General features: G+C 40.2%; 1 protein-coding gene across 1 annotated transcript; it reads right to left on the minus strand.

The window, feature by feature from the left end:
- Positions 1–1,045: 1,045 nt before the first annotated feature.
- ARL14EP (ARF like GTPase 14 effector protein) lies at positions 1,046–22,001 on the minus strand. The gene is made up of 4 exons (XM_004418551.3): positions 21,911–22,001; positions 7,141–7,640; positions 5,206–5,333; positions 1,046–4,110 (listed from the first exon to the last, which is right to left on the minus strand). Exons 2-4 carry the CDS (start codon positions 7,561–7,563, stop codon positions 3,882–3,884), a joined length of 780 nt encoding a protein of 259 aa, XP_004418608.3. The 5' UTR covers positions 7,564–7,640; positions 21,911–22,001; the 3' UTR covers positions 1,046–3,881.
- Positions 22,002–22,018: the final 17 nt, after the last annotated feature.

The raw sequence follows: 22,018 nt of genomic DNA on the forward strand, positions 1-22,018 counted from the left end.
TGTTAAGCTACTCCTAGCAGGGTAACCATAATAAAATAGAAAACCTCTCATGACCAAAGCTTAGTCCATTTAAGACACCTCAGTTTTGGGCCGGCCCCGTGGCTTAGCGGTTGAGTGCGAGCTCTGCTACTGGTGGCCCGGGTTCGGATCCCAGGCGTGCACCGACGCACCGCTTCTCCAGCCACGCTGAGGCTGTGTCCCACATACAGCAACTAGAAGGATGTGCAGCTATGACATACAACTATCTACTGGGGCTTTGGGGAAAAAAGAGGAGGAGGATTGGCAATAGATGTTAGCTCAGAGCTGGTCTTCCTCAGCAAAAAGAGGAGGATTGGCATGGATGTTAGCTCAGGGCTGATCTTCCTCACACACACACACATAAAGGCACCTCAGTTTCCTACATCGTTACTCCACCTGTAATTACCCTCTTGGAGGCGGCAGGCCTGAGAATGAGAGGCACAGTGGGATCTGATTTTCAGGGTAGCAACAGCTCTCTCAAAGAACTGAACTGCTCTGACTTTGTGCAACAAAAACCATCTACACCACCAACCGACACTACAACAAACCAAACTACACTTTAGACAGCCATCCTTCCCTAAAAAAAAAATCAACTGGTTTACAGAATATTTCATCTCAGCCAGGCACTCCAATACACGTGCAGGGGTTCTGAATGTGAAGTATTTGTGAGCAAATGAAGGCATTTCTCTGGGGAGATAGCTCATAGCTTTCATCAGCTTCTCACAGGGGTCTTGGACCTCCAAAAAGTTAAGAACCATGGTAGAACTTAGTAAAATTATATTCTCTGTATTAACAAACCACTCTATGTATGTATGTATGTATGTATGTTTCAAAATACAACTGCTAAAAATCACTTAGTTAAATCCATGCCAGGAAAGCAGTTTTAGAATAGACTGTCAAGGCTATAGAACAGCTTGTTATATAGAACTAGATACAGTATTTTAAAAACAAAAGAATCTTATGTATAATATTCCAAAGGTAAGTAGTTATTTTCTTATATTTGTAAAAGACAAATAGGAAAAAGATGTCATGGGATGCCATTTATTTTATTCAAATATATACATGCATTTTTACTTTAACATTTGTGACCAGCAGTGTGTAAGACAGATGTTTGTGGCCTAACATTAACATCTCCACCAGTAGAACCCCCATACAGCAGAAGTTAAATGTTTATATAACTTTTTTTTTTGCTTTTTAGATTAACAGCATTCTAAAATAATTTAGCCACCCTGAATCATACTTATGCAAAATATAAAAAGGATCTGGATGATTTCATTGTATATTTCTGTAATTTTATACTAAAAAACAGTAAGTGGACTTGTGATATAATTTTTCCAAAACACAACTTTTATTACAGCCTACTCTAAATCAGATATACCTTTCTCTTTAAACATTTTGCATGCTCATTAAACGATTGGTCTCCTAAATAGGCATAATGAACAAATATTAGCAAAATTGTTCTTCAAGAAATTTTCCCTTGAAAAACTTAATTATTACCATCTTTCAAAAATAACACAGAAATGTTCTAATGCTGAACTATGACAATTTGAATTTTAAAGTCATTTATTCCAATGACAAGATATTCCTGCTTCAAACAAAAAAAATCTAAGATTTTAATTTCTCCCTGTGAAGAGCCTAAGTAATATATTAAATCATACTTACAAGCAACAAAAATGATGGTAGTAATGCCAATTAAGAAGGTCCAGTGATCCTGGAAGTACAGGTAAAATTGGAATCGATGTTTATCCTCCAGAACAAAATATTTCCTTAATTCAGGAAAAAAAAATCTAGCATCTGATTTAAGTATATAAAGCTAAAATATTCTTTTTGCCAGTGCTCTGGTGAAACACATGGATCACAGAATTGATTAACTGTACTTCTGATAAGTAGGTCAGTGAACAATTATAACTTAAAAATGACATTTAATTCCATGGTTGAAAAGGGCATTCCATCAAAGCAGAACCAGTCATTTTAAGCAGACACCAAAATGTACAGGAATAAAAATCAACCTCTACTGGGCAACTGACATCAAATTGGCTGTAAAAATTCAGTTTCAATGGCTAAAAAATATTTCAAATTGTTGAAAGCTCAGCTGATTAAAGTACTCTATTTAGGGAAAACGCAGCCCTAGTCGAGTGGCAATGTCCCAGGTGATGAAAGATCTTAGACAGCGACAGGTAGCTGTCCTAAAAAAGGAAAGAGCAGAGAGAAGCGATCACTCGCCCCACCCTCAGAGGGCACCGTACGAATTCCAACATCAAGATGCAACTTCCGAACAACTTAGAGTGTCTCAGCCGGTGCTTCTCCATCTTTTTTTCACTATTCCTCCCTTAAGGAGCCTTGTTTAGATCTTTTAATCCTAATCAACACTCTACAAAATTTTAATATCACAGACACAACGCATGTTTAGGTACTGTGTGTATATCTGTGCTTTATATATAGAAAGAATTAGATTTTGCCACCAAGAACAAATTTTCACCAAGAATACATGTTCTAAACAATAAAAGGTTTACAGCCTTTTATTTTTGAAAAGTAAGAGGGGAGAAGAATTGATATATTTTAGCACTTTGATATGTAGATTATTCCTAAAACAGTTTAACACTCAACCACTTAGTTGTGTGAAAATTAATTCTCCCTGAACTGGGCACTGTTCTCAGCCACGGGCCATTCTTCGTTGCAGGGCGGTGTGGAACCAGGAAAACGGCCACTCAAAGCAATCTTAACCATCAATGGGGAGAATTATGATTATTCTGTGAGCCTTAAAAATCTGTCAAAATACTAAAAACTCTTACTGTAATAAATGTACAAGAAAATGAAAAAATTACAAAAACAGATTTTTTAGTATACTGTAACTTAAAACATTAGAAACATTGAGAATTAGTGTGTTATTTCATTGTAAAAAACTAATCAAGAGTAGTCTGAACAGTGCTTGCCTTCTTTTTTGGTTAAATAACTCATAATGCATAAGTCTTTTCTGTACCATGGCGAACTGTCATACTCCGTTAAGTCTGGATGAGCTTCCGCCAATGCCCTGAGACATTTCTGCGATCTCCTCTCCCATGGAGTTTTCCACCCTCAGGGGCTCTGGGACACACACATCCTTCTCAACACGGCCACTCCGCTCACTTCCGGTGGTGAGTCTGCCTGCACCGAGTCCCTGGGCAGCACTTCCAGAGGCTCCAGGTCAGCAGGGTCCACATTCCCATGACCAGCGATTTCTTAGATCTCACTTCTGGTGCTATCCTTTTTCATTTCTTCACTGCACTTTCATCTTTGTTGGCCAACTTTTATCTACTTTTGTAAAATATTGCGTGGGTGACAAGAAGACAACACACTATGTGCTTTGCTGCCTGTGAATAAACTGAGTGACAGAGGTGCAATCACCAGCAGAGCCTGGGAAACCAGACTGGTGCCCAATCCTGAAGCACATCTGTTACTCACATAGTGACCAGTGGACGGAAGAGCTGGCGGGGAAGTTTGTACCTCATGTAATTACTCACAGTTCATATCCTGTGGTAAATGAAATCTGAACTGTGTTGTTGGGGGACCGGTGTTATTTAACTAAATCGTTGTCATCAAGATTTGTGGATGGCGGAAGCGTGCAAATCGAGGACTGCCTACAGCCTACTTTTTACATTGACCTGGACAGGCTTAAAGCTGACTGTTGAGAAAGAGCCCATCTAAATTTACATCAAACAACAAATCCTAAAGCCCCCTAAATGCAATACTAATGCCACGGTGACTGCATGTTGTGGTTTTCCAATTCCTGTCATTTGGCAATCAACTTTAAAACGTATCTTAGAATGACAGAATTTTAGAACTAGAGATAGGACCTTTAAAGATCCCTAGTTTGGTACCACAAACTATCCAGCATGTTTGTTATGAATTATTTCTCCTCCTTCGATTTCGATCTGCTCATACAGCCATTTGCGGTCACAGCGGCACTCGGCTCCACACTTGGTAGAACCACAGGCAGGGCAGGCATAGAAACAGCCCAGGCAGTCTTCGTCCAGGCAGTCGCAGAGGTCCATCCCACTGAAGATCAGGAGGCCCTGGCTATCATAGACCTTGCTCTTCGCCGGTATCACTTGCCTGCAAAGTAAGACACAAGGTGCATCACATCTCACAAGTATATTATTTTTGAATTGAAGACAAGGTAATGAAAAAAAACCGAAGGAGATAAAATATTTTGAATTAGGGATGAAGTCCCGCCAAACTGGTACATAACTGTGCAGACACAAGGCTACTCTACAATTAGGAGTAAATGAATCCATATGAGAGGAGACTGTACTCTAAAGTGTGGAGACAAATACAGGAAGCCTGAAAATGCCTCTCAAAGTCCATTTAGAAGTCAACTCAGCAAAGAAACGGACAAGAACTGTGTCCCAAACATAAGTATATTTCTTTTAAAACTATTTTCCCCTTACCTGGGGGAAAAAAAAAAAAAAAGAATGGCTAGTTAATAGCGGTATGCTTTAGTGGCTATCAGTCTCTTCACTGCTTTGTGAACATAATTTTATTTTTAGGACAGGATAATACCCTATTGGCTTTTGTACTGTAATAATTTGTTTCTTGTCCTTTAATGGACACTAGCAAATCTGGCCTAAAAATACTTAAATGACTCAGTGGAAAACCTTAACAGACAGAATAAATGGCATATGTAGAAAATTCTGAATGATTACACTAACATTTCTTTGTCAGTTTATATTTTAAGAAATGCTCACTTTACAAAGTCATATTCTAAACAATTTAGTTTCCTCATTCATTCTGTTGACTGTATGTACCATAAATGTTTCTATTTCATACATGTAAAAAATAAAAAGCAACCTTCTGTTCTCATAAAATTTACTTTTTAGCTGCCAGTAGAGCAGAGATAAACCAGTTACACACTATCAACGCTTTTCAAAAAAGTGAATTATTTTAATTCTAAGTATAGTTTGTTTAAATTATTTTAATTCCCACGCCAAAAATATTTTCTTGTTCACTTCACTGATATTTTCTTGGAAAGAGATTTTTAGAGTTGAAAGGGACACCTTAATTTCATATGATGCCCTCAGAGGTTTTACCAATTCCAGATTATCCAATTTAAAACATTTAGCCAGAAAATTCAAAACTTGAGAAAGATAGGGGAACAATACAGATGTGAAGCAGCAAGTTTCCATGTGCCTTAAGAAACAAAGAGCCTACCTGTCTGAGCCAACTGTTGCATTTTTTGTAAGCCTTCTTTTTTCTCTTTTACCAGTTTCTGGAGCAAATTCAGTTTGTTTTCCTGGGTTTGCAAACTGTAATGACCTCAAAGCTTTAGCCGTTCTTCCCTGAATAAAGATAAACAAAAATTATCAACTCAATCTTGACATCAGATTATAGATAATAATAATAATAGATTAATATTGCACTGGATGTTAATCCATATTATTCCTTAAACTGGAAGACAGTCTGGAACTCACAAAATACAAAAAAAAAAGTTTTAGAGCCCAAGTGCAACACAATTTACATGGCTCTGGACCATATTCAAAGTTCATGGGTCAATTTCCTTATACTATTTCATGATCTAGTTTTAGTCTCTGGCACGTTAGGAGCGGGAATGGGTGGAAAGTGCCAACACGGCAAGGAGGCGGAAAACTGCTGTCCACCCCATGGCACACAACTGAGGTTCCCGACAATGGTCCTGAGTCCTTAAGAAAAGCTTCTATTATTATTATATATGTATTTAAAAAAGGAATATGGTTTCAAGTTTTCTGAAAGAGTATTATAACCTTTCAAAAAGCTTTGGTAAAACAAAATTTTGATGGTTAAGGGTTTAAGTTCGTTACTTGGGGGAAAAAATCTTTATGTGACACATTCCACGAGAGCAACGGATAAAGCCAGCAGAGACGAAAGCTACAGTGACAGCGCCTCATGAACCACAAGATAACACCGGGCCCTGGAGATCTGCCTCCAAGGGGAACAAAAGGAAAGTGCTTCATATAATTAACATTTTTAATTATCTTTTAATTTGGTTTATTAGCTTAATGAAAGAAAACTGAGAAAAATATCCCAGCAGCAAGAATTATAAATTGGTTATAAATAGAAATTTTGAGAAGTGCTCCTTTGACATACTTGCCCTTGTTCTACACCAAAGATAGCTTTATGAAATCTTAAGCTGTTCTGATATGGTTAAATAATCTGAATGCCAGTATGTGAATAAGGAAGAGAGTTATAAAATATTTAATACCATGTAAAAATGTATGCTTTTTGACCATAGGGAGTCCTAAAATTAGCCTTGACTATACCAAGTAAGAATTCAGAGTTAGAAGCAAAGGAAGTTCACAAGCATCTTAAAAACCCAAATGAGAATGGGATAGTGCCAAAGAAGAAAGGTTGAGATAAACAATTATTGCAAGTCGCTCTTTTTTTTTTTTTTTTGTGAGGAAGATCAGCCCTGAGCTAACATCCATGCTAATCCTCCTCTTTTTGCTGAGGAAGACCGGCCCTGAGCTAACATCTATTGCCAATCCTCCTCCTTTTTTTCCCCCCAAAGCCCCAGTAGATAGTTGTATGTCATAGTTGCACATCCTTCTAGTTGCTGTATGTGGGACGAGACCCCAGCATGGCCAGAGAAGTGGTGCGTGGGTGCGCGACCGGGATCCGAACCCGGGCCGCCAGTATCGGAGCACGTATACTTAACGGCTAAACCCCGGGGCCAGCCCGCAAGTCGCTTCTCTAATGTTCCTTTTAAAATAGTAATTTTCAAGTTGGGCATAAAAAGAGGAATTCATCCTGCTATATAGACCCTAGCTGGTGGCATGTGCCACTGAGTTACTTTAGTATCAGAAAAGAAACTAAGATAGTTAAGTCCTGGCTTTGCCAGAATGTTCTAAAGGCCACTCTTACTGTCTTAGCACTAGGAGTTATAGCTTGAGAGTGTTGGCCATATTATGTTATTCCTTTCCCAAACCTACTTTATTTATCATCCAATCTGGGTATATGGAAATATTTAGAAACACCATTTATTTTCACTTCCCTAATTTCATATTTACTGCATGCTATTACAATAAATAATAATTTAGACATGATTTCTTTATAGTTAAACAAAACTCCACCTTGTAGAAGTAACACAGCAGAATAAATGACTATACATACATCTGAATCAGGTTTTCTTCTTTGCCGGTCTTCAGAATCAACATCCACACTTCCGTTGATTATCTGTGTACATTTTGGACAAAGCTTCCAACCAGGTACGAGCTGTCGGCCAAATTTTGCACTCAGGAAAGTGGCATCATCTAAGTCAATTACATGCAAATTTTTTTTGGCTAGTTTTTTGTGTATGTTAAATGGGTCACAACATGACTTCTGCAAATCCTCAAATCTGTCAATGTAAATTTTTGCATGATGGAAGCAAATTGTATTGTTCCCAGAAAGCGTCATCCCAGTCCTCAGCTGAAGTAAGAGCATATCATTTGATGACAGCTCCTGCAGAGTCTTGAAGCCCGTGTGCCGTGTGTAGTAGGTCTTGTGGCACTCGTGTGTGGTGCGGAGCTGCACTCCCACTGAACACGGATCCATCGCTGTTGATTCTAGCAAATTTCCCCTGTTTGAATTTGTCTCGAGATCTCTCTCTGTTAGGTCATGTGCTGCTCCCCCTAGAGGAAACATTACAGAGTCAGACTGGTACTGCAAACTTTTTATCTGGGAAACTGAAAAAGCATTTGATAAAATTCAATGCCTGGGGACGGCCCAGTGGCACAGTGGTTAAGTTCGCACACTCCGCCTCAGCAGCGTGGGGTTTGCAGGTTCAAATCCCGGGTATGGACCTACATACGGCTCATCAAGCCATGCTATGGTGGCATCCCACAGACAAAATAGAGGAAGATGGGCAGACATGTTAGCTCAGCGACAGTCTTTCTCAAGCAAAAAGAGGAAGACTGGTAACAGATGTTAGCTCAGGGCCACTCTTCCTCTCAAAAAAAAAAAAATTCAACACCTGTCTAAAAGAAAGAAAACTCTTAGCAAGCAAGGAGTAGAAAGGTATTTACCAAAAGCTTACAATAAACATTATTAAATTGAATCATAGAACATTAGAAGCATTCCCTGTAAAGTTAGAACTCTACAACAAGACTTGCTATCACAGCTGCCATTTAACACCCTGTCAAAAGGTATAAAGATTGAGAAGGAAGAAAAAAGAAATACGACTCAAAGATGACATAAATATCTACATGGAAAATAAAAGAGGTGCAACAGACAAGCTATTAGAACTAGTAACATAATTCAACAAGGATGCTTGTTGAATTAAACAATTTAATTAAACAAATTAAAAAACACTTTGAGATATTTACAAAACATGTAACTCTTACAAAAGATATGCAAGACTTCTATGGAGAATATTGTCAAACAGAAAGACAAAGATGACACCCTTAATAAACGCAGAAATATATCACAGGAAGTCTGACTACAGTAAATACGTCAATTCTCCAGGAATTTATCTATAAGTTCAATACTATTCCAATCAAAATCCCATCAGGTATTCCACCCATGCTCCTTGGAATTTAGCAAGCTGGTTTATACGGAAGAGTAAAGGTCCAAGAAAACCAAGATAATCTTGGGAGAAAACCAAAGATATTTATTTTCTACAAAGCTATTAGAATTAAAACAGTGTGGTATCCACAGGGCAGGACTGTGTTGACTGTGTGTGTGGACCTGTGGGCGGCAGGGCTTGTCAGCTGCAGAAGACTTGTGCTTCTCAAAGACCCACATAGGGGGTTTGCCTCACCTTCCAAAGCCTGAAACAATTGGGTGCTCCTGTGCCTGAGGCCAGCCCCACCCAGCTGCAGTCCTCAGAGAGCTGACAAGAGACCTAATAGGCTAGAGGCTTACAGCAGTTGTAAGGCCCTGAGCCTAACAACCTGCCACGCTGGGGGCCTACTCACTTAAAAGAAATACTGCAACATAAATGTGGTATTAGAACTTGCAGCCAACTGTGCTAGGGCTGCCCACACCTGATAAAGAGACTGAAGGGTCCACAACAACTACAAGCAGCTGAGCATTACAACAGCTGGCCAGGAGCATAACTCGGCTTCCCTGGGCGCCTACAGGGAGAGCAAACAGGCCACAACAGAAGGACACACGTAGCCCACATAGGGGTCACTCCTGGAACATTGAGAACTGAGGGAAGCACACTGGAAGCCTCCTAAGGCATCACTTACATAAGGTCACCTATCCAAGAGCAGGAGACGTAGCTGACCTACCTAATACGTAGACACAAGCACAGGGAAAGAGGCAAAATGAGGAGGCAAAAGAATACATTCCAAGTAAGGGAACAGGACAAAACCCCAGAAAAGGAACTAAGTGAAACAGAAATGAGCAACCTACCTGACAGAGAGTTCAAACTGAGAGTATTAAGGATGCTCACTGATCTGGGGAGAAGAATAGATGAACTCAGTGAGAATGTCAACAAAGAAATGGAAGATATAAAAAAGAACCAATCAGAAATGAAGAATACAATACTGGAAATGAAAAATTCATTAGAGGGACTCAAAAGCAGAGTAGAGGATACAGAAGAACGGATCCGTGAGCTGGACGAAAGACTAGAAGAAATTACCCAAGGTGAACAGGTAAAAGAGAAAAGAATTAAAAAGAGTGAGGACAGTCTAAGGGACCTCTGGGACAACATCAAGCACACTAAATCCCTGTTATAGGTGTCCCGGAAGGAGTAGAGCGAGACAAGGGGGCAGAGAATCTATTTCAAGAAATAATAAATGAAAACTTCCCTAACCTAAGGAAGGAAACAGACATCCAGGTACAGGAAGCACAGAGAGCCCCAAACAAGATAAACCCAAAGAGGCCCACACCAAGACACATCATAATCAAAATGTCCAGAATTAAAGATAAAGAGAGAATCCTAAAAGCCACGAGAGAATGTCAAGTTACATACAAAGGAAATCCCATAAGGCTATCAGCTGACTTCTCAGCAGAAACCTTACAGGCTAGAAGAGAATGGCACGATATATTTAAAGTGCTAAAAGTAAAAAAACTTACGGCCAAGAATACTCTACCCAGCAAGCTTATCATTCAAAATGGAAGGAGAGATCAAAAATTTCCCAGAGAAGCAAAAATTAAAGGAGTTTGTCACCAAGAAACCAGTGCTACAGGTTAAAGGGACTGATTTAAGGGGAAAAGAGAAGACCACAAATAGGAAAAATTATCTATTTCCATGATAAGAACGTAATGGATACAAATGCACAAAAAAGAGGTTAGATATGATATCAAAAACGTAAAAGGAGGGAGGAGGGGAGTTAAAGAATACAGCTTTCAGACAGAGGTCAAACTAAAGTGACCATCAATTCTGCATAGAAGAAGAAAGGAACAGAGAAGGACTACTAAAACACTGAGGGAAAAAAAAAAAGTTAAAAAATGGCAGTAAATACATACTTATCAATAGCTACTTTAAACATCAATGGACTAAATGCTCCAATTAAAAGGCATAGGGTGGCTGACTGGATAAAAAAACAAGACCCATATATATGCTGCATGCAAGAGACACACTTCAGACCTAAGACACTCACAAACTGCAAGTGAAGGGATGGAAAAAGATACTCCACGCAAATGGCAATGAAAAGAAAGCTGGGGTAGCAGTACTCATATCAGACAAAATAGACTTTAAAACAAAAACTGTAAAAAGAGACAAAGAAGGGCATTACATAATGATCAAGGGAACAATCCAACAAGAGGATATAACACTTGTAAATATCTACGCACCCAATGTAGGTGCACCTAAACATATAAAGCAATTATTAACAGACATAGAAACAGAAATAGACAGTAACACAATAATAGTAGGGGACTTTAACACTCCACTTACACCAACGGATAGATCATCCAAACAGAAGATCAATAAGGAAACATTGGCCTTAAACGACACACTAGAACAGATGGACCTAGTAGATATATAAAGAGCATTCCATCCAAAAACAGAAGAATACACGTTCTTTTCAAATGCACATGGAACATTCTCCAGGACTGATCACATATTAGGCCACAAAACAAGTCTCCATAAATTTAAGAAGATTGAAATAATACCAAGCATCTTTTCTGACCACAATGGTATGAAACTAGAAATCAACTATAGGAAGAAAATCAGAAAAGCCACAAATACATGGAGATTAAACAAAATGCTACTGAACAACGACTGGGTTAACGAAGAAATCAAAGAAGAAATCAAAAAATACCTGGAGACAAATCAAAATGAAAATACGACATGCCAGAACTTATGGGATACAGCAAAAGCGGTTCTAAGAGGGAAGTTTATAGCGATACAGGCCTATCTCAACAAACAAGAAAAATCTCAAATAAACAATCTAACAATGCACCTAAAGGAACTGGAAAAAGAAGAACAAACAAAGCCCAAAATCAGTAGAAGAAGAGAAATAATAAAAATCAGAGCAGAAATTAATGAAATAGAGACCAAAAAAACAATAGAAAAAATTAATAAAACCAGGAGCTGGTTCTTTGAAAAGATCAACAAAATAGACAAACCTTTAGCTAGACTCACCAAGAAAAAAAGAGAGAAGGCACAAATAAGTAAAATCAGAAATGAAAGAGGAGAGGTTACAACAGACACCTCAGAAATACAAAAGATTATAAGAGAATACTATGAAAAGCTATATGCCAACCAGTTCGACAATCTGGAAGAAATAGATAAATTCTTAGAATCATACAACCATCCAAAACTGGATCAAGAAGAAGTAGAGAATTTGAATAGACCAATCACCAGTAAGGAGATCGAAACAGTAATCACAAACCTCCCCAAAAATAAAAGTCCAGGACCAGACGGCTTCCCTGGTGAATTCTACCAAACATTCAAAGAAGACTTAATACCTATCCTTCTCAAACTCTTCCAAAAAATTGAGGAGGGAGGGAAGCTCCCTAACTCATTCTACGAAGCTGACATTACCCTGATACCAAAAGCAGACAAGGACAATACAAAAAAAGAAAATTACAGGCCAATATCACTGATGAACATCGATGCAAAAATCCTCAACAAAATACTAGCAAATCACATACAGCAATACGTTAAAAAGATTATATACCATTATCAAGTGGGATTTATTCCAGGTATGCAGGGATGGTTTAACATTCGCAAATCAATCAACGTAATACATCACATTAATAAAATGAAGAATAAAAATCACATGATCATCTCAATAGATGCAGAGAAAGCATTTGACAAGATACAGCATCCATTTATGATAAAAACTCTGAATAAAATGGGTATAGAAGGAAAGTACCTCAACATAATAAAGACCATATATGAGAAACCCACAGGTAATATCATCCTCAATGGTGAAAAACTGAAAGCCATCCCTCTAAGAACAGGAACCAGACAAGGATGCCCACTGTCACCACTCCTATTTAACATAGTACTGGAAGTCCTAGCCAGAGAAATCAGGCAAGAAAAAGAAATAAAAGGGATGCAAATTGGAAAGGAAGAAGTGAAACTGTCACTATTTGCAGATGACATGATTTTATATATAGAAAACCCTAAAGAATCCACCAGAAAACTTTTAGAAGTAATAAACGAATATGGTAAAGTTGCAGGATACAAAATCAACATACAAAAATCAGTTGCATTTCTGTACACTAACAACGAAGTAGCAGAAAGAGAAGTTAAGCATACCATCCCATTTACAATTGCAACAAAAAGAATAAAATACCTAGGAATAAACTTAACCAAAGAGGTGAAAGATCTGTACACCAAAAACTATAAAACATTTCTGAAAGAAATTGAAGACACAAAAAAATGGAAAGATATTCCGTGCTCTTGGATTGGAAGAATTAACATAGTTAAGATGTCCATACTTCCTAAAGCCATCTATAGATTCAATGCAATCCCTATCAAAGTTTCAACAACATTTTTCACAGAAATAGAACAAAGAATCCTAAAATTTATATGGAACAACAAAAGACCCTGAATAGCTAAAGGAATCCTGAGAAAAAAGAACAAAGCTGGAGGTATCACACTCCCTGATTTCAAAATATACTACAAAGATATAGTAACCAAAACAGCATGGTACTGGCCCAAAAACAGACACACAGATCAATGGAATAGAATCGAAAGCCCAGAAATAAACCCACACATCTATGGACAGCTAATCTTTGACAAAGGAGCCAAGAATATACAATGGGGAAAAGAAAGTCTCTTCAACAAATGGTGTTGGGAAAACTGGATAGCCACATGCAAAAAAATGAAAGTAGACCCTTACCTTACACCATACACAAAAATTAACTCCAAATGGATTAAAGACTTGAATATAAGACCTGAAACTGTGAAAATTCTAGAAGAAAACATAGGCAGTACGCTCTTTGACATCGGTCTTAGCAACATCTTTTCAAACACCACATCTGACCGGGCAAGAGAAACAATAGAAAAAATAAACAAATGGGACTACATCAAACTAAAAAGCTTCTGCACAGCAAAGGAAACCATCAACAAAACGAAAAGACAACCTAACAATTGGGAGAAGATATTTGCAAACCATACTTCTGATAAGGGCTTAATCTCCAAAATATATAAAGAACTCATGCATCTCAACAACAAAAAAACTACCAACCCAATTAAAAAATGGGCAAAAGACCTGAACAGACATTTCTCCAAAGAAGATACACAGATGGCCAAGAGACACATGAAAAGATGTTCAAAATCACTAACTATCAGGGAAATGCAAATCAAAACTACAATGAGATATCACCTCACGCCCGTCAGAATGGCTATAATTAAGAAGACAGGAAACAACATGTGTTGGAGAGGATGTGGAGAGAAGGGAACTCTCATACATTGCTGGTGGGAGTGCAAACTGGTGCAGCCACTGTGGAAAACAGTATGGAGATTCCTCAAAAAATCAAGCATAGAACTACCATATGATCCAGCTATTCCACTGCTGCGTATTTATCCAAAGAACTTGAAAACACAATTTGTAAAGGTACATGCACCCCTGTGTTCATTACAGCGTTATTCACAATAGCCAAGACTTGGAAGCAACCTAAGTGCCCATCAAGGGACGAATGGATAAAGACATTGTGGTATATATACACAATGGAATGCTACTCAGCCATAAGAAACGATGAAATCCAGGCATTTGTGACAACATGGATGGACATTGAGGGTATAATGCAAAGTGAAATAAGTCAGAGGGAGAAGGTCAAATACTGTATGATTTCCTTCATCAAGTAGTAGATAACAACAACAATAAACAAACACATAGGGACAGAGATTGGATTGGTGGTTACCAGAGGGGAAGGGGGGAGGGAGGAGGGTGAAAGGGACAATTTGGTACATGTGTGTGGTGATGGGTTGTAATTAGTATTTGGGTGGTGAACATGATGTAATCTATGCAGAAATAGAAGTATAATGATGTACACCTGAAATTTATACAATGTTATAAACCAATGTTACTGCAATAAACAAAAAATTAAAAAAAATAAAATAAAAATAAAACAGTGTGGTATCGGTATAACATAGACAAATAGATCCATGAAAAGACGAGGGCTCGGTGTGTGACATGTGGTGTTATACATCAATGGGTATTACATATTAATAGAAAAAGGATTTAATAAATGATGCTTGGATACCAGCTAACCACCTGGAAAAGTACAGAATAAGATCTCTTTCTCACAAACAAAAAATCAATTCCAGAAGGATTAAAGAATTAAGCATGAAAAGAAAAACTGTAAAAATGTTTACAAGAACACAGAAGACTGTGACACTGGGCTAAAGAAGAATTTCTCAGATAAGAATTTCTCAGATAAGAAAGCACATATCAAAGGAAAAGACAGATACACTTGCTTTTATGACAAAATTAAACATTTCTGTATAACTCTAAAGGAGAAAAAAAAGCCACACTTGAAAGCTGTTGTTAGGATTATTATCCCAAATATATGGAAAAAATCCTGACTTCTACAAATCAACTAGAAAATGACAAAGAACCCATTAGAAAACTAAAGCAATATAAATAGGCAGTTCACCAAGGAAGGGAACAAAATAGCCAACAAATGCATGCGAGGATGTTCAACCCCACAGTTATCAAGAAAATGCAAACTAAACATCATTTCTCAAACAGTTTCTCAAAAATTAAAACATCTGATAACCTAGTGCCGGCTGGAATGTGGCTGCCTCCTACATGCTTCTCAGGCCATGGCAAGAATGCAAACCGCTGCACCTCCTTTAGAATGTTTTTGGCAATTTCTCACAAAACTGAAGAAATGCAACACCCTAACCCCTGCACTTACAGTTCCAGGTGTCTGTGCTGGAGAAATTGTGTCCCATAAGAGCACAAGCTATATACAAGGACTTTCAGCATTCACTGCTTTTGACAGTAAAAAACTGGAAATAACCTAATTGTAAAGGACTAGAAATTGTGAGTTACGCACACAGGGGACCCCTATAGGGCAGTTAAAATGAATAAACTGCATCAAGTACATACAGTAACAGATAAATCGCAAAGACCATCTTAAGTAAAAAAGTTGCAAAAGGATACTGTATCATTTATGTAAAATTTTAAACACACAGAACAGTATATAGTTTGAGTGAGAAGGTCAATACATACTAAAATACACAGGAGAGTAACAAATCCCAAATTTATGCATACTTCTGAGGAGGAAAGAACTTTTTTTTAGAGAGATTTACAGAAGATAAGGCTTGGTGGCATGTACACAATTGTTTCATTATTTTCCATACTTTCTATTTGAAATTTTTCATACCCAAATATTTTTCAAAACAAATACAAAAACTTAGTTGAATTCTTAAGAGAAAATTAAAAAAATGCAAGTCACTAGGAAAAAAATGGCTGCTGAAAATAGATGTGAACCATTGAAATCTGGTGGTGGCAAGGTAGGATTCTGCAACCTTGCAGGTGTTTTTATAAGCTTTGCTCCACGTTTAAAAACTGCTTAGAAATCTTAGATGATTTCTGAAGTGTAATCCGCAGAGAGAAACTGCAATCAGTAGAATCATATACAAAGACAAGACTGACCTCATGTAACAAAAAATGGCGAATAAATATACATCTTTAAGTTAAAATACTAAGTTTAAAAAGTTAAAACATATAATACAATTTAAAGTGTAAAAACACACATTTTAACTTAAAATTTTTAAAGTTGATCAAAATGGAGTATATTTATCTTCTTTTACTCTATTTTAACCAACTTTTAAAAATTTAACTGCCAAGTATAGGTCCCAATCACGTCAGGTAAAATGGCTTGTATGATACAAATAATTAGATTTTTTTTTTTTTTTTTTTTTACAGAAAAGTGGGTTAAGATAAATTAAGGAGTGGAGAAAGAGAAAGCCAGAGATACCATTACACAACCACCACCTACGCTGTACTGTACCTTAGCAGATACGGGACACAAATCTGGCTCGACCTTTCTTAACAGTCAGCGTAGATGGAAACTTGATTAAGTATCCCCCAGCACACTGTGGAAACTGCTAATGCTTAGTGTCTCATTAATGTTGCAGATTCTTTATATTTGTAAGTAACTATCACCGGTTTGAAGCCACCAATCTATAACACCATAGAACATAAAACTAGTTCTTAGTATTCAAAGACTTAGGCTACCCTGACCACATTTGATGGGAAAAGTATCTTGCAACTTAAGAAATTTATTTTAGAAATTCTATCTGTCCATAGTAATATTTTTACGCATTAGGGAACTCTTTTCCTTGGCTACAGGGGCTTCTGTTCCTTTATTTTGCTTTAATCTTGGCTAAATTACTACATAGTTCACAAGAGTTTATTACCAGACTCTGTAAGTTGTGCCAGTGAAGTTGAATACCTATTTCTAAGCGACCTTAGACTCGCTTGGAAACCTGGAAATATAATTGATTAACTCCCATTAAATCCATTTTTCTGGTAAGTATTTCCTTGGACATCTTCCGCAAGAGTATAAATTCTTTTACTAACTTTGAACTACTGTGGACCTGGACTCTTACATGGAGAGCGTAGAGCTAAATTAGTTTTTGCTTCAAGTTAGCCATGACCCTATCAGTCCTTGAAAACATCCCCTTTTGGTAAACAGTGGCTTCCAAACATTTTGAGCTCTTGGCACACTTCTGAGTACTATAATTTTTGGAAGAACACTTTAAGGAATTAGACTGCCTGCACGATTATTATACTATTTTCTAGGCAGCCATCCCTCACGTGTCACTGTGGAGTTAGAATTATTTATTACTGGAGTTGCCAGATAAAATACAAGATGCTTAGTTAAATCTGAATTTTAGATAATGCACAAAATAATTTTCATTTTAATTATGTCTCAAATATTGCTAAAAAGCAATTCACTGTCTGAAATTCAAATTTAACTGGGCATCCTGTATTTTTATTTGCTAATTCTAGCAACTGCATTTACTTTACATTTTCGGCATCTTCCAGTAAGCAGAGATATTTCTTTGGTGCCAGCTTCACATTCTGCTCCACCTCTTACCTGTCGTTAAAAGAGAGCTGAGCTCCCTGTGAAAAAATTACAGGACCTGCTCAGTTTAAAATGAAACTGTCCTATCTGATAGAAGACATTGCCAGTTGCAGCAAAAAATAAATTTTACACACTGATTAAAACTCACTGGCATATGGTACCACTCACTTGAGTAAAAACGTCGTGGTCGAAGCATATACACTCGTCAATGCAGTTTTATGCTTCAAGTCTTTCACAGCTCAGCTTCCTGATCTGAGACAGGGAGTCAGGCTAGCTCAGGGGCACAGAACTTCGGGTAGTGATCTCACAGGGTTACTGCTTGCCATCTGAAAGTTACCCCCTCTGGCTGCTCCTCCCCTTTGTATCCCTCCATGTCCTCATTTCCGCCCTCCTCCCCCAAGCTCCAATTCTGCTGTAAAGCTTTGGATGTTTCCTAGCAACTGTTTCTTTTGCTCACTTTGGTCTGTGCTCTGGCAATGTGGCACACAATATTCATTTATTTTCTTCAAGGGACAGTCCAGCACCTTCATGTTGCCCCGCACACCTGCAGCAGGGTGCTGTGTTCTTCTGTAATGATTACCTAACACCTTCCCTAATTACCAGTCAGAAATGCACTACTATTCATTGTCCATGGACCAGTCCTGGCATCAGCTGGGAACTCAGAAATGCAGAATCTCAGTCTGGGCCCTAGACCCACTGAATCAGAATCTGCCCTTGAAAAAAGATCCCCAGGTGATTCATAAGCTCATTACAGTTTGAGATGTACTGCTTTAGGTAATTCAATTAAAAAATATATTTACCAAGCAACTATATTTATACAGCATATCAAAACAGCATAAGAAAAACAAACAGAGACCCCTACTGCCTTCCAGGAAGTCTGACGCTAGGGAAGATGATGAGGCAGGGTGGTTGTAAATCTGATCAAATAGGTATAGAAAAAACCATCTGCTTCAAGGGAAGACTGCACTGCTGGGAGCACAGCCTTCAGGGTTTTCACCTTCTGATTACAAGGGGGCTCTGAGTCCTTCATTGCCTTTGAGCTCTTTTACAGCAGACTACCGTGGATGACTGACACCAGTGCAGAACTCATCTACCTTCCCGTCAATTCCTCCTGGTGGGGCTCAGCCGACTCCCAGCCTCACGGTGGAGGAAGACAGTTTTGCCTCCACCCGTTTATTTCACTATTCTTGATAGATAACTGTCTGCTCCTTTGATTGTCATCTGCACAGGTTACGACATCATAATTTCACATCTGATAGTCAGGATTTTGCTTCTCCCTTTTTTTGTGGAAAATTATCTAACACAGGAAAAGATTCACTTGCTCCAGTCAATCACCTTGACCAGTATAATCCCTAGTATTCCTCACGGAAGAAAAAAATTCTGCTTCTTATGGGATAACATGCATAAAACCCCTAAATGTGTTCCTTTAGACCTCATTAATTTAGTTATTCCACCCCCTTGCCCCCCCTTAGGAACCTTTCACTATGGTACAATTCAGATCCAGGTCTTCAAGTACTTTCAAACTACATCTAGTGATGCAGGATTTACAAACACTAACACTTATTTAATTCTTGCACAGGTCAGTGGGTCACCTAAGGCCTTCCTGTATAGATGTTGGGATGAATTTTATTTGTATACTTAATTATTTTCCATTTCAAATAGCAGAAACGCCTTTTGACAAGCTGAATTTTACCTCAGACCATGCACCTTGTTCTTTAACAGCCACAGTTCAAGAAATCCTCCTACTCTTCTCCATACGGTTCTATAAGGCTCCAGGATGCCCACTCGTTTCCCTATGACCTGGACAAAGAGCCTCCAAATTCCCATTCTTTGCCTCATTTATGAATTTAAGAATGATAGCTGAGCTGCTTGTCCCCAATGATCAATCGAAACAAAAATGTTTGTTAAGACCTTTGTTTCTCTCCTTTCCATAGGTCCCTGAACTTTGGCCTACCCTCAGCCAGAACCATCACATCTGCCTTCTGGAGAAAAGGCTGGCCAGGGCAAACATTCTGGAACCTACAATCAGACCAAGCAGTTCTGTTTTAGCACCACTTACTCCTTCCTGGAGATGCTGCAGGTCTTCTCGTCAGAGACTTCTCTCCTTTGTGATAGTCCCTTCTCCCCTGTGCAGTAACCCTTTCAAATAAAGTCTCTCCTTACTAACTCCGGATGTTTTTTATTTGACACTTTATTTTAAAAATTCTGCATTTTGGACTTTCTTGCCTTAGGATAGCCAACACTTCAGTGCCTAAATACAGTACGTTTTGTGATTCTAGGATTAACATTTAATATTTTTACAGCACTACCAGAGTCAAGAGAGAATAAAATAAATGTAGAATAGACTTTTTAGAACCCTTTTACTTCCTTAGGTAGTAAACGAAAGCAATTGCTCCTCATACGACTTGAACACTGCCACGAAGGGAATAAGCTTTTCAGCATTCTCTCTTGCTACTCATCACCAAACTATAAGGTAGGCAGGCTAGATGGAGTGAAGAAGCTGGGCGATTCACACAGGGCCATGATGCTGGCAAGCTTTCCCAACAACGCAAGGTCTAAGACAGTATCCCAGGGCTCCTACAGGATTTACAGCAGGACACCACCATCACCGCCAATAACAAAACAGCAGAGGGAGGTGGGGATTAAAAATGGAACTCAATTTTTCCAATCAAAATTTTTAGGGGAGATGTGGCAATATCTGCTCCAATATGTTGATTTCTCTTAATGCAGCTTTTTAGTTTGTTACCAGTCTCCTAATTAGTGGGAAAAATAGCATTAAGAGGAAATTTAACCAAACAAGAAATTTACTGAATTTTTAGGCTAACTCACAAGAATCTTTCCCTTTCACGAAAAATGCCTTTGGGGGAGGGGGGGGGCTGTAGGGTCTCATAATTTATAAAGCATTTTTCCCAGGTTCTGTCTTATTTAATGAAAAAATAATTTCATCTACCCCTAGCATGCAAATCAGCAGCTTTTATTATGGGCGCACACGAGCGCTCACGTCATACCTCTGGCAACTTTCTGTGCCCATTAAATTAAACCTCAGATGCTAACTACCTACACAAAACGTGAATGGGCACTAACAGGAGGGTGAAAGAGCCAGATCAGACAGTCTCAATCTTCATGAAGAGCCAGGCCCAACAAGAAAGGTAAAGAGAATTTAAAACAAAAAGATAGTCCACGGTGCCACCTAGAAGACTTCCTTGAGGTGCCTGAGTCAGTACGGGCCAGGTGCAGCGCTGAGCACCATCATCTCACTCGCCTGTAGGCCAGCTCCGAGGTGAGCGCTACCGCCCCCACTTAGGAGACGCTGAGGCTTAGGGCTCCAGCCACCAAGCCTAGCCCCGTGCCTGATACACGCTCACGTATTCGCTGAATGAATGAAACAATAACCTGAGTTTACTGTATATGAGGAATCCCTCTTGACTAGGTCCTAATGGTTTACTCTGCGCTCACCTAAGGCACTCCGTCAGACTTTTTAACGCTTTGTGCGGTGCGCTCTCAGATCATTTCTGGAACAACTGAGCAAACCCCATTTGCAATCTGTCTCTATTCCTCCGTAGACAACAGAAGAATTTCAACACCGGGAGGTTTTCCCAGACCAAGAGGAAGGAGCAGGGCTCCCATTCCGCCTTGTGCTGCGCGGGGCCCAAACCATCAGACCCCACTTGCTAACACTATGAACGTGCAGCAAGCGCCCGCGGGCCCGGGCCCTCCGCCGGGCCCCTCGCTCACGCCACAGACGGCGCTCAGCGCCCGGGGCCCGAGCCCTCCGCCAGGCCGTCCTCCCGGAACGCGGTCTGCGCTCCTGAACGCGGCGCCCCTGCTCCGGCCCGGGGCCCCGGCCCACCACACCGTCTGCGCTCCGTCTTGAGTGTGCTCCCTGCTGGGGAAGCTCGCCCCCCGGACAGGCCGGCGTCTCCCCACCCGGCGCTGTGCCCCAGCCCCGCCCCGGGGTTCGCACCCCGCACTGTGCACGAATCCTCCCGGGGCAGACCCCGTCACCGCAGGCGGCGTTTCCCGCGACACCCGCCCTGTGCGCGGCCGCGGTTGCTCTGACCAGCGCGCCCTGGCCCCCGCGGACACTACACGGCCCGTGGACGGACGCCTTCGGGCACTGCCCGGTGTCACGCCGGGAAGGCCGGCCCTCTCCGCGTCCGCCGCTACGGGCGCGGCACCGGGCACGGTGAGGGCCACGCGGCCCCCCGACACCGGACCGGGGGCTTCTGTCACACACAGGAAAGCCGCGAGGCCACGTCACAGCTCCGGTGGCCCCGGGCCTTCCGGGGGCGACAACCGCGCCGGAGACAGGCCCTGCCCCGAAGGGCCACGGGTGACCCGGCCAGCGGAGAGCCCTCCCGGGGCGCCCTCCCACGCTCCTCGGGGACCCCCGACACCCGCCCGCGCCCTCCCGCCGCCCCGGCCCGGCCCGGCCCGGCGCGCTCCCCACCTCCGCGGCGCTCTCCCCGCCGACGTCCACCCACGGCGCCCCGGCAGCCGACTTCCACTCCTCCCCGCTACCACTGAGGGGCAGGGGTGAGGCTAGAGAGGCCCGGCG

Source organism: Ceratotherium simum, chromosome 7 (assembly GCF_057802395.1).
Source record: "Ceratotherium simum simum isolate JZ-2026a chromosome 7, ASM5780239v1, whole genome shotgun sequence".
NCBI classification, from domain to species: domain Eukaryota; kingdom Metazoa; phylum Chordata; class Mammalia; order Perissodactyla; family Rhinocerotidae; genus Ceratotherium; species Ceratotherium simum.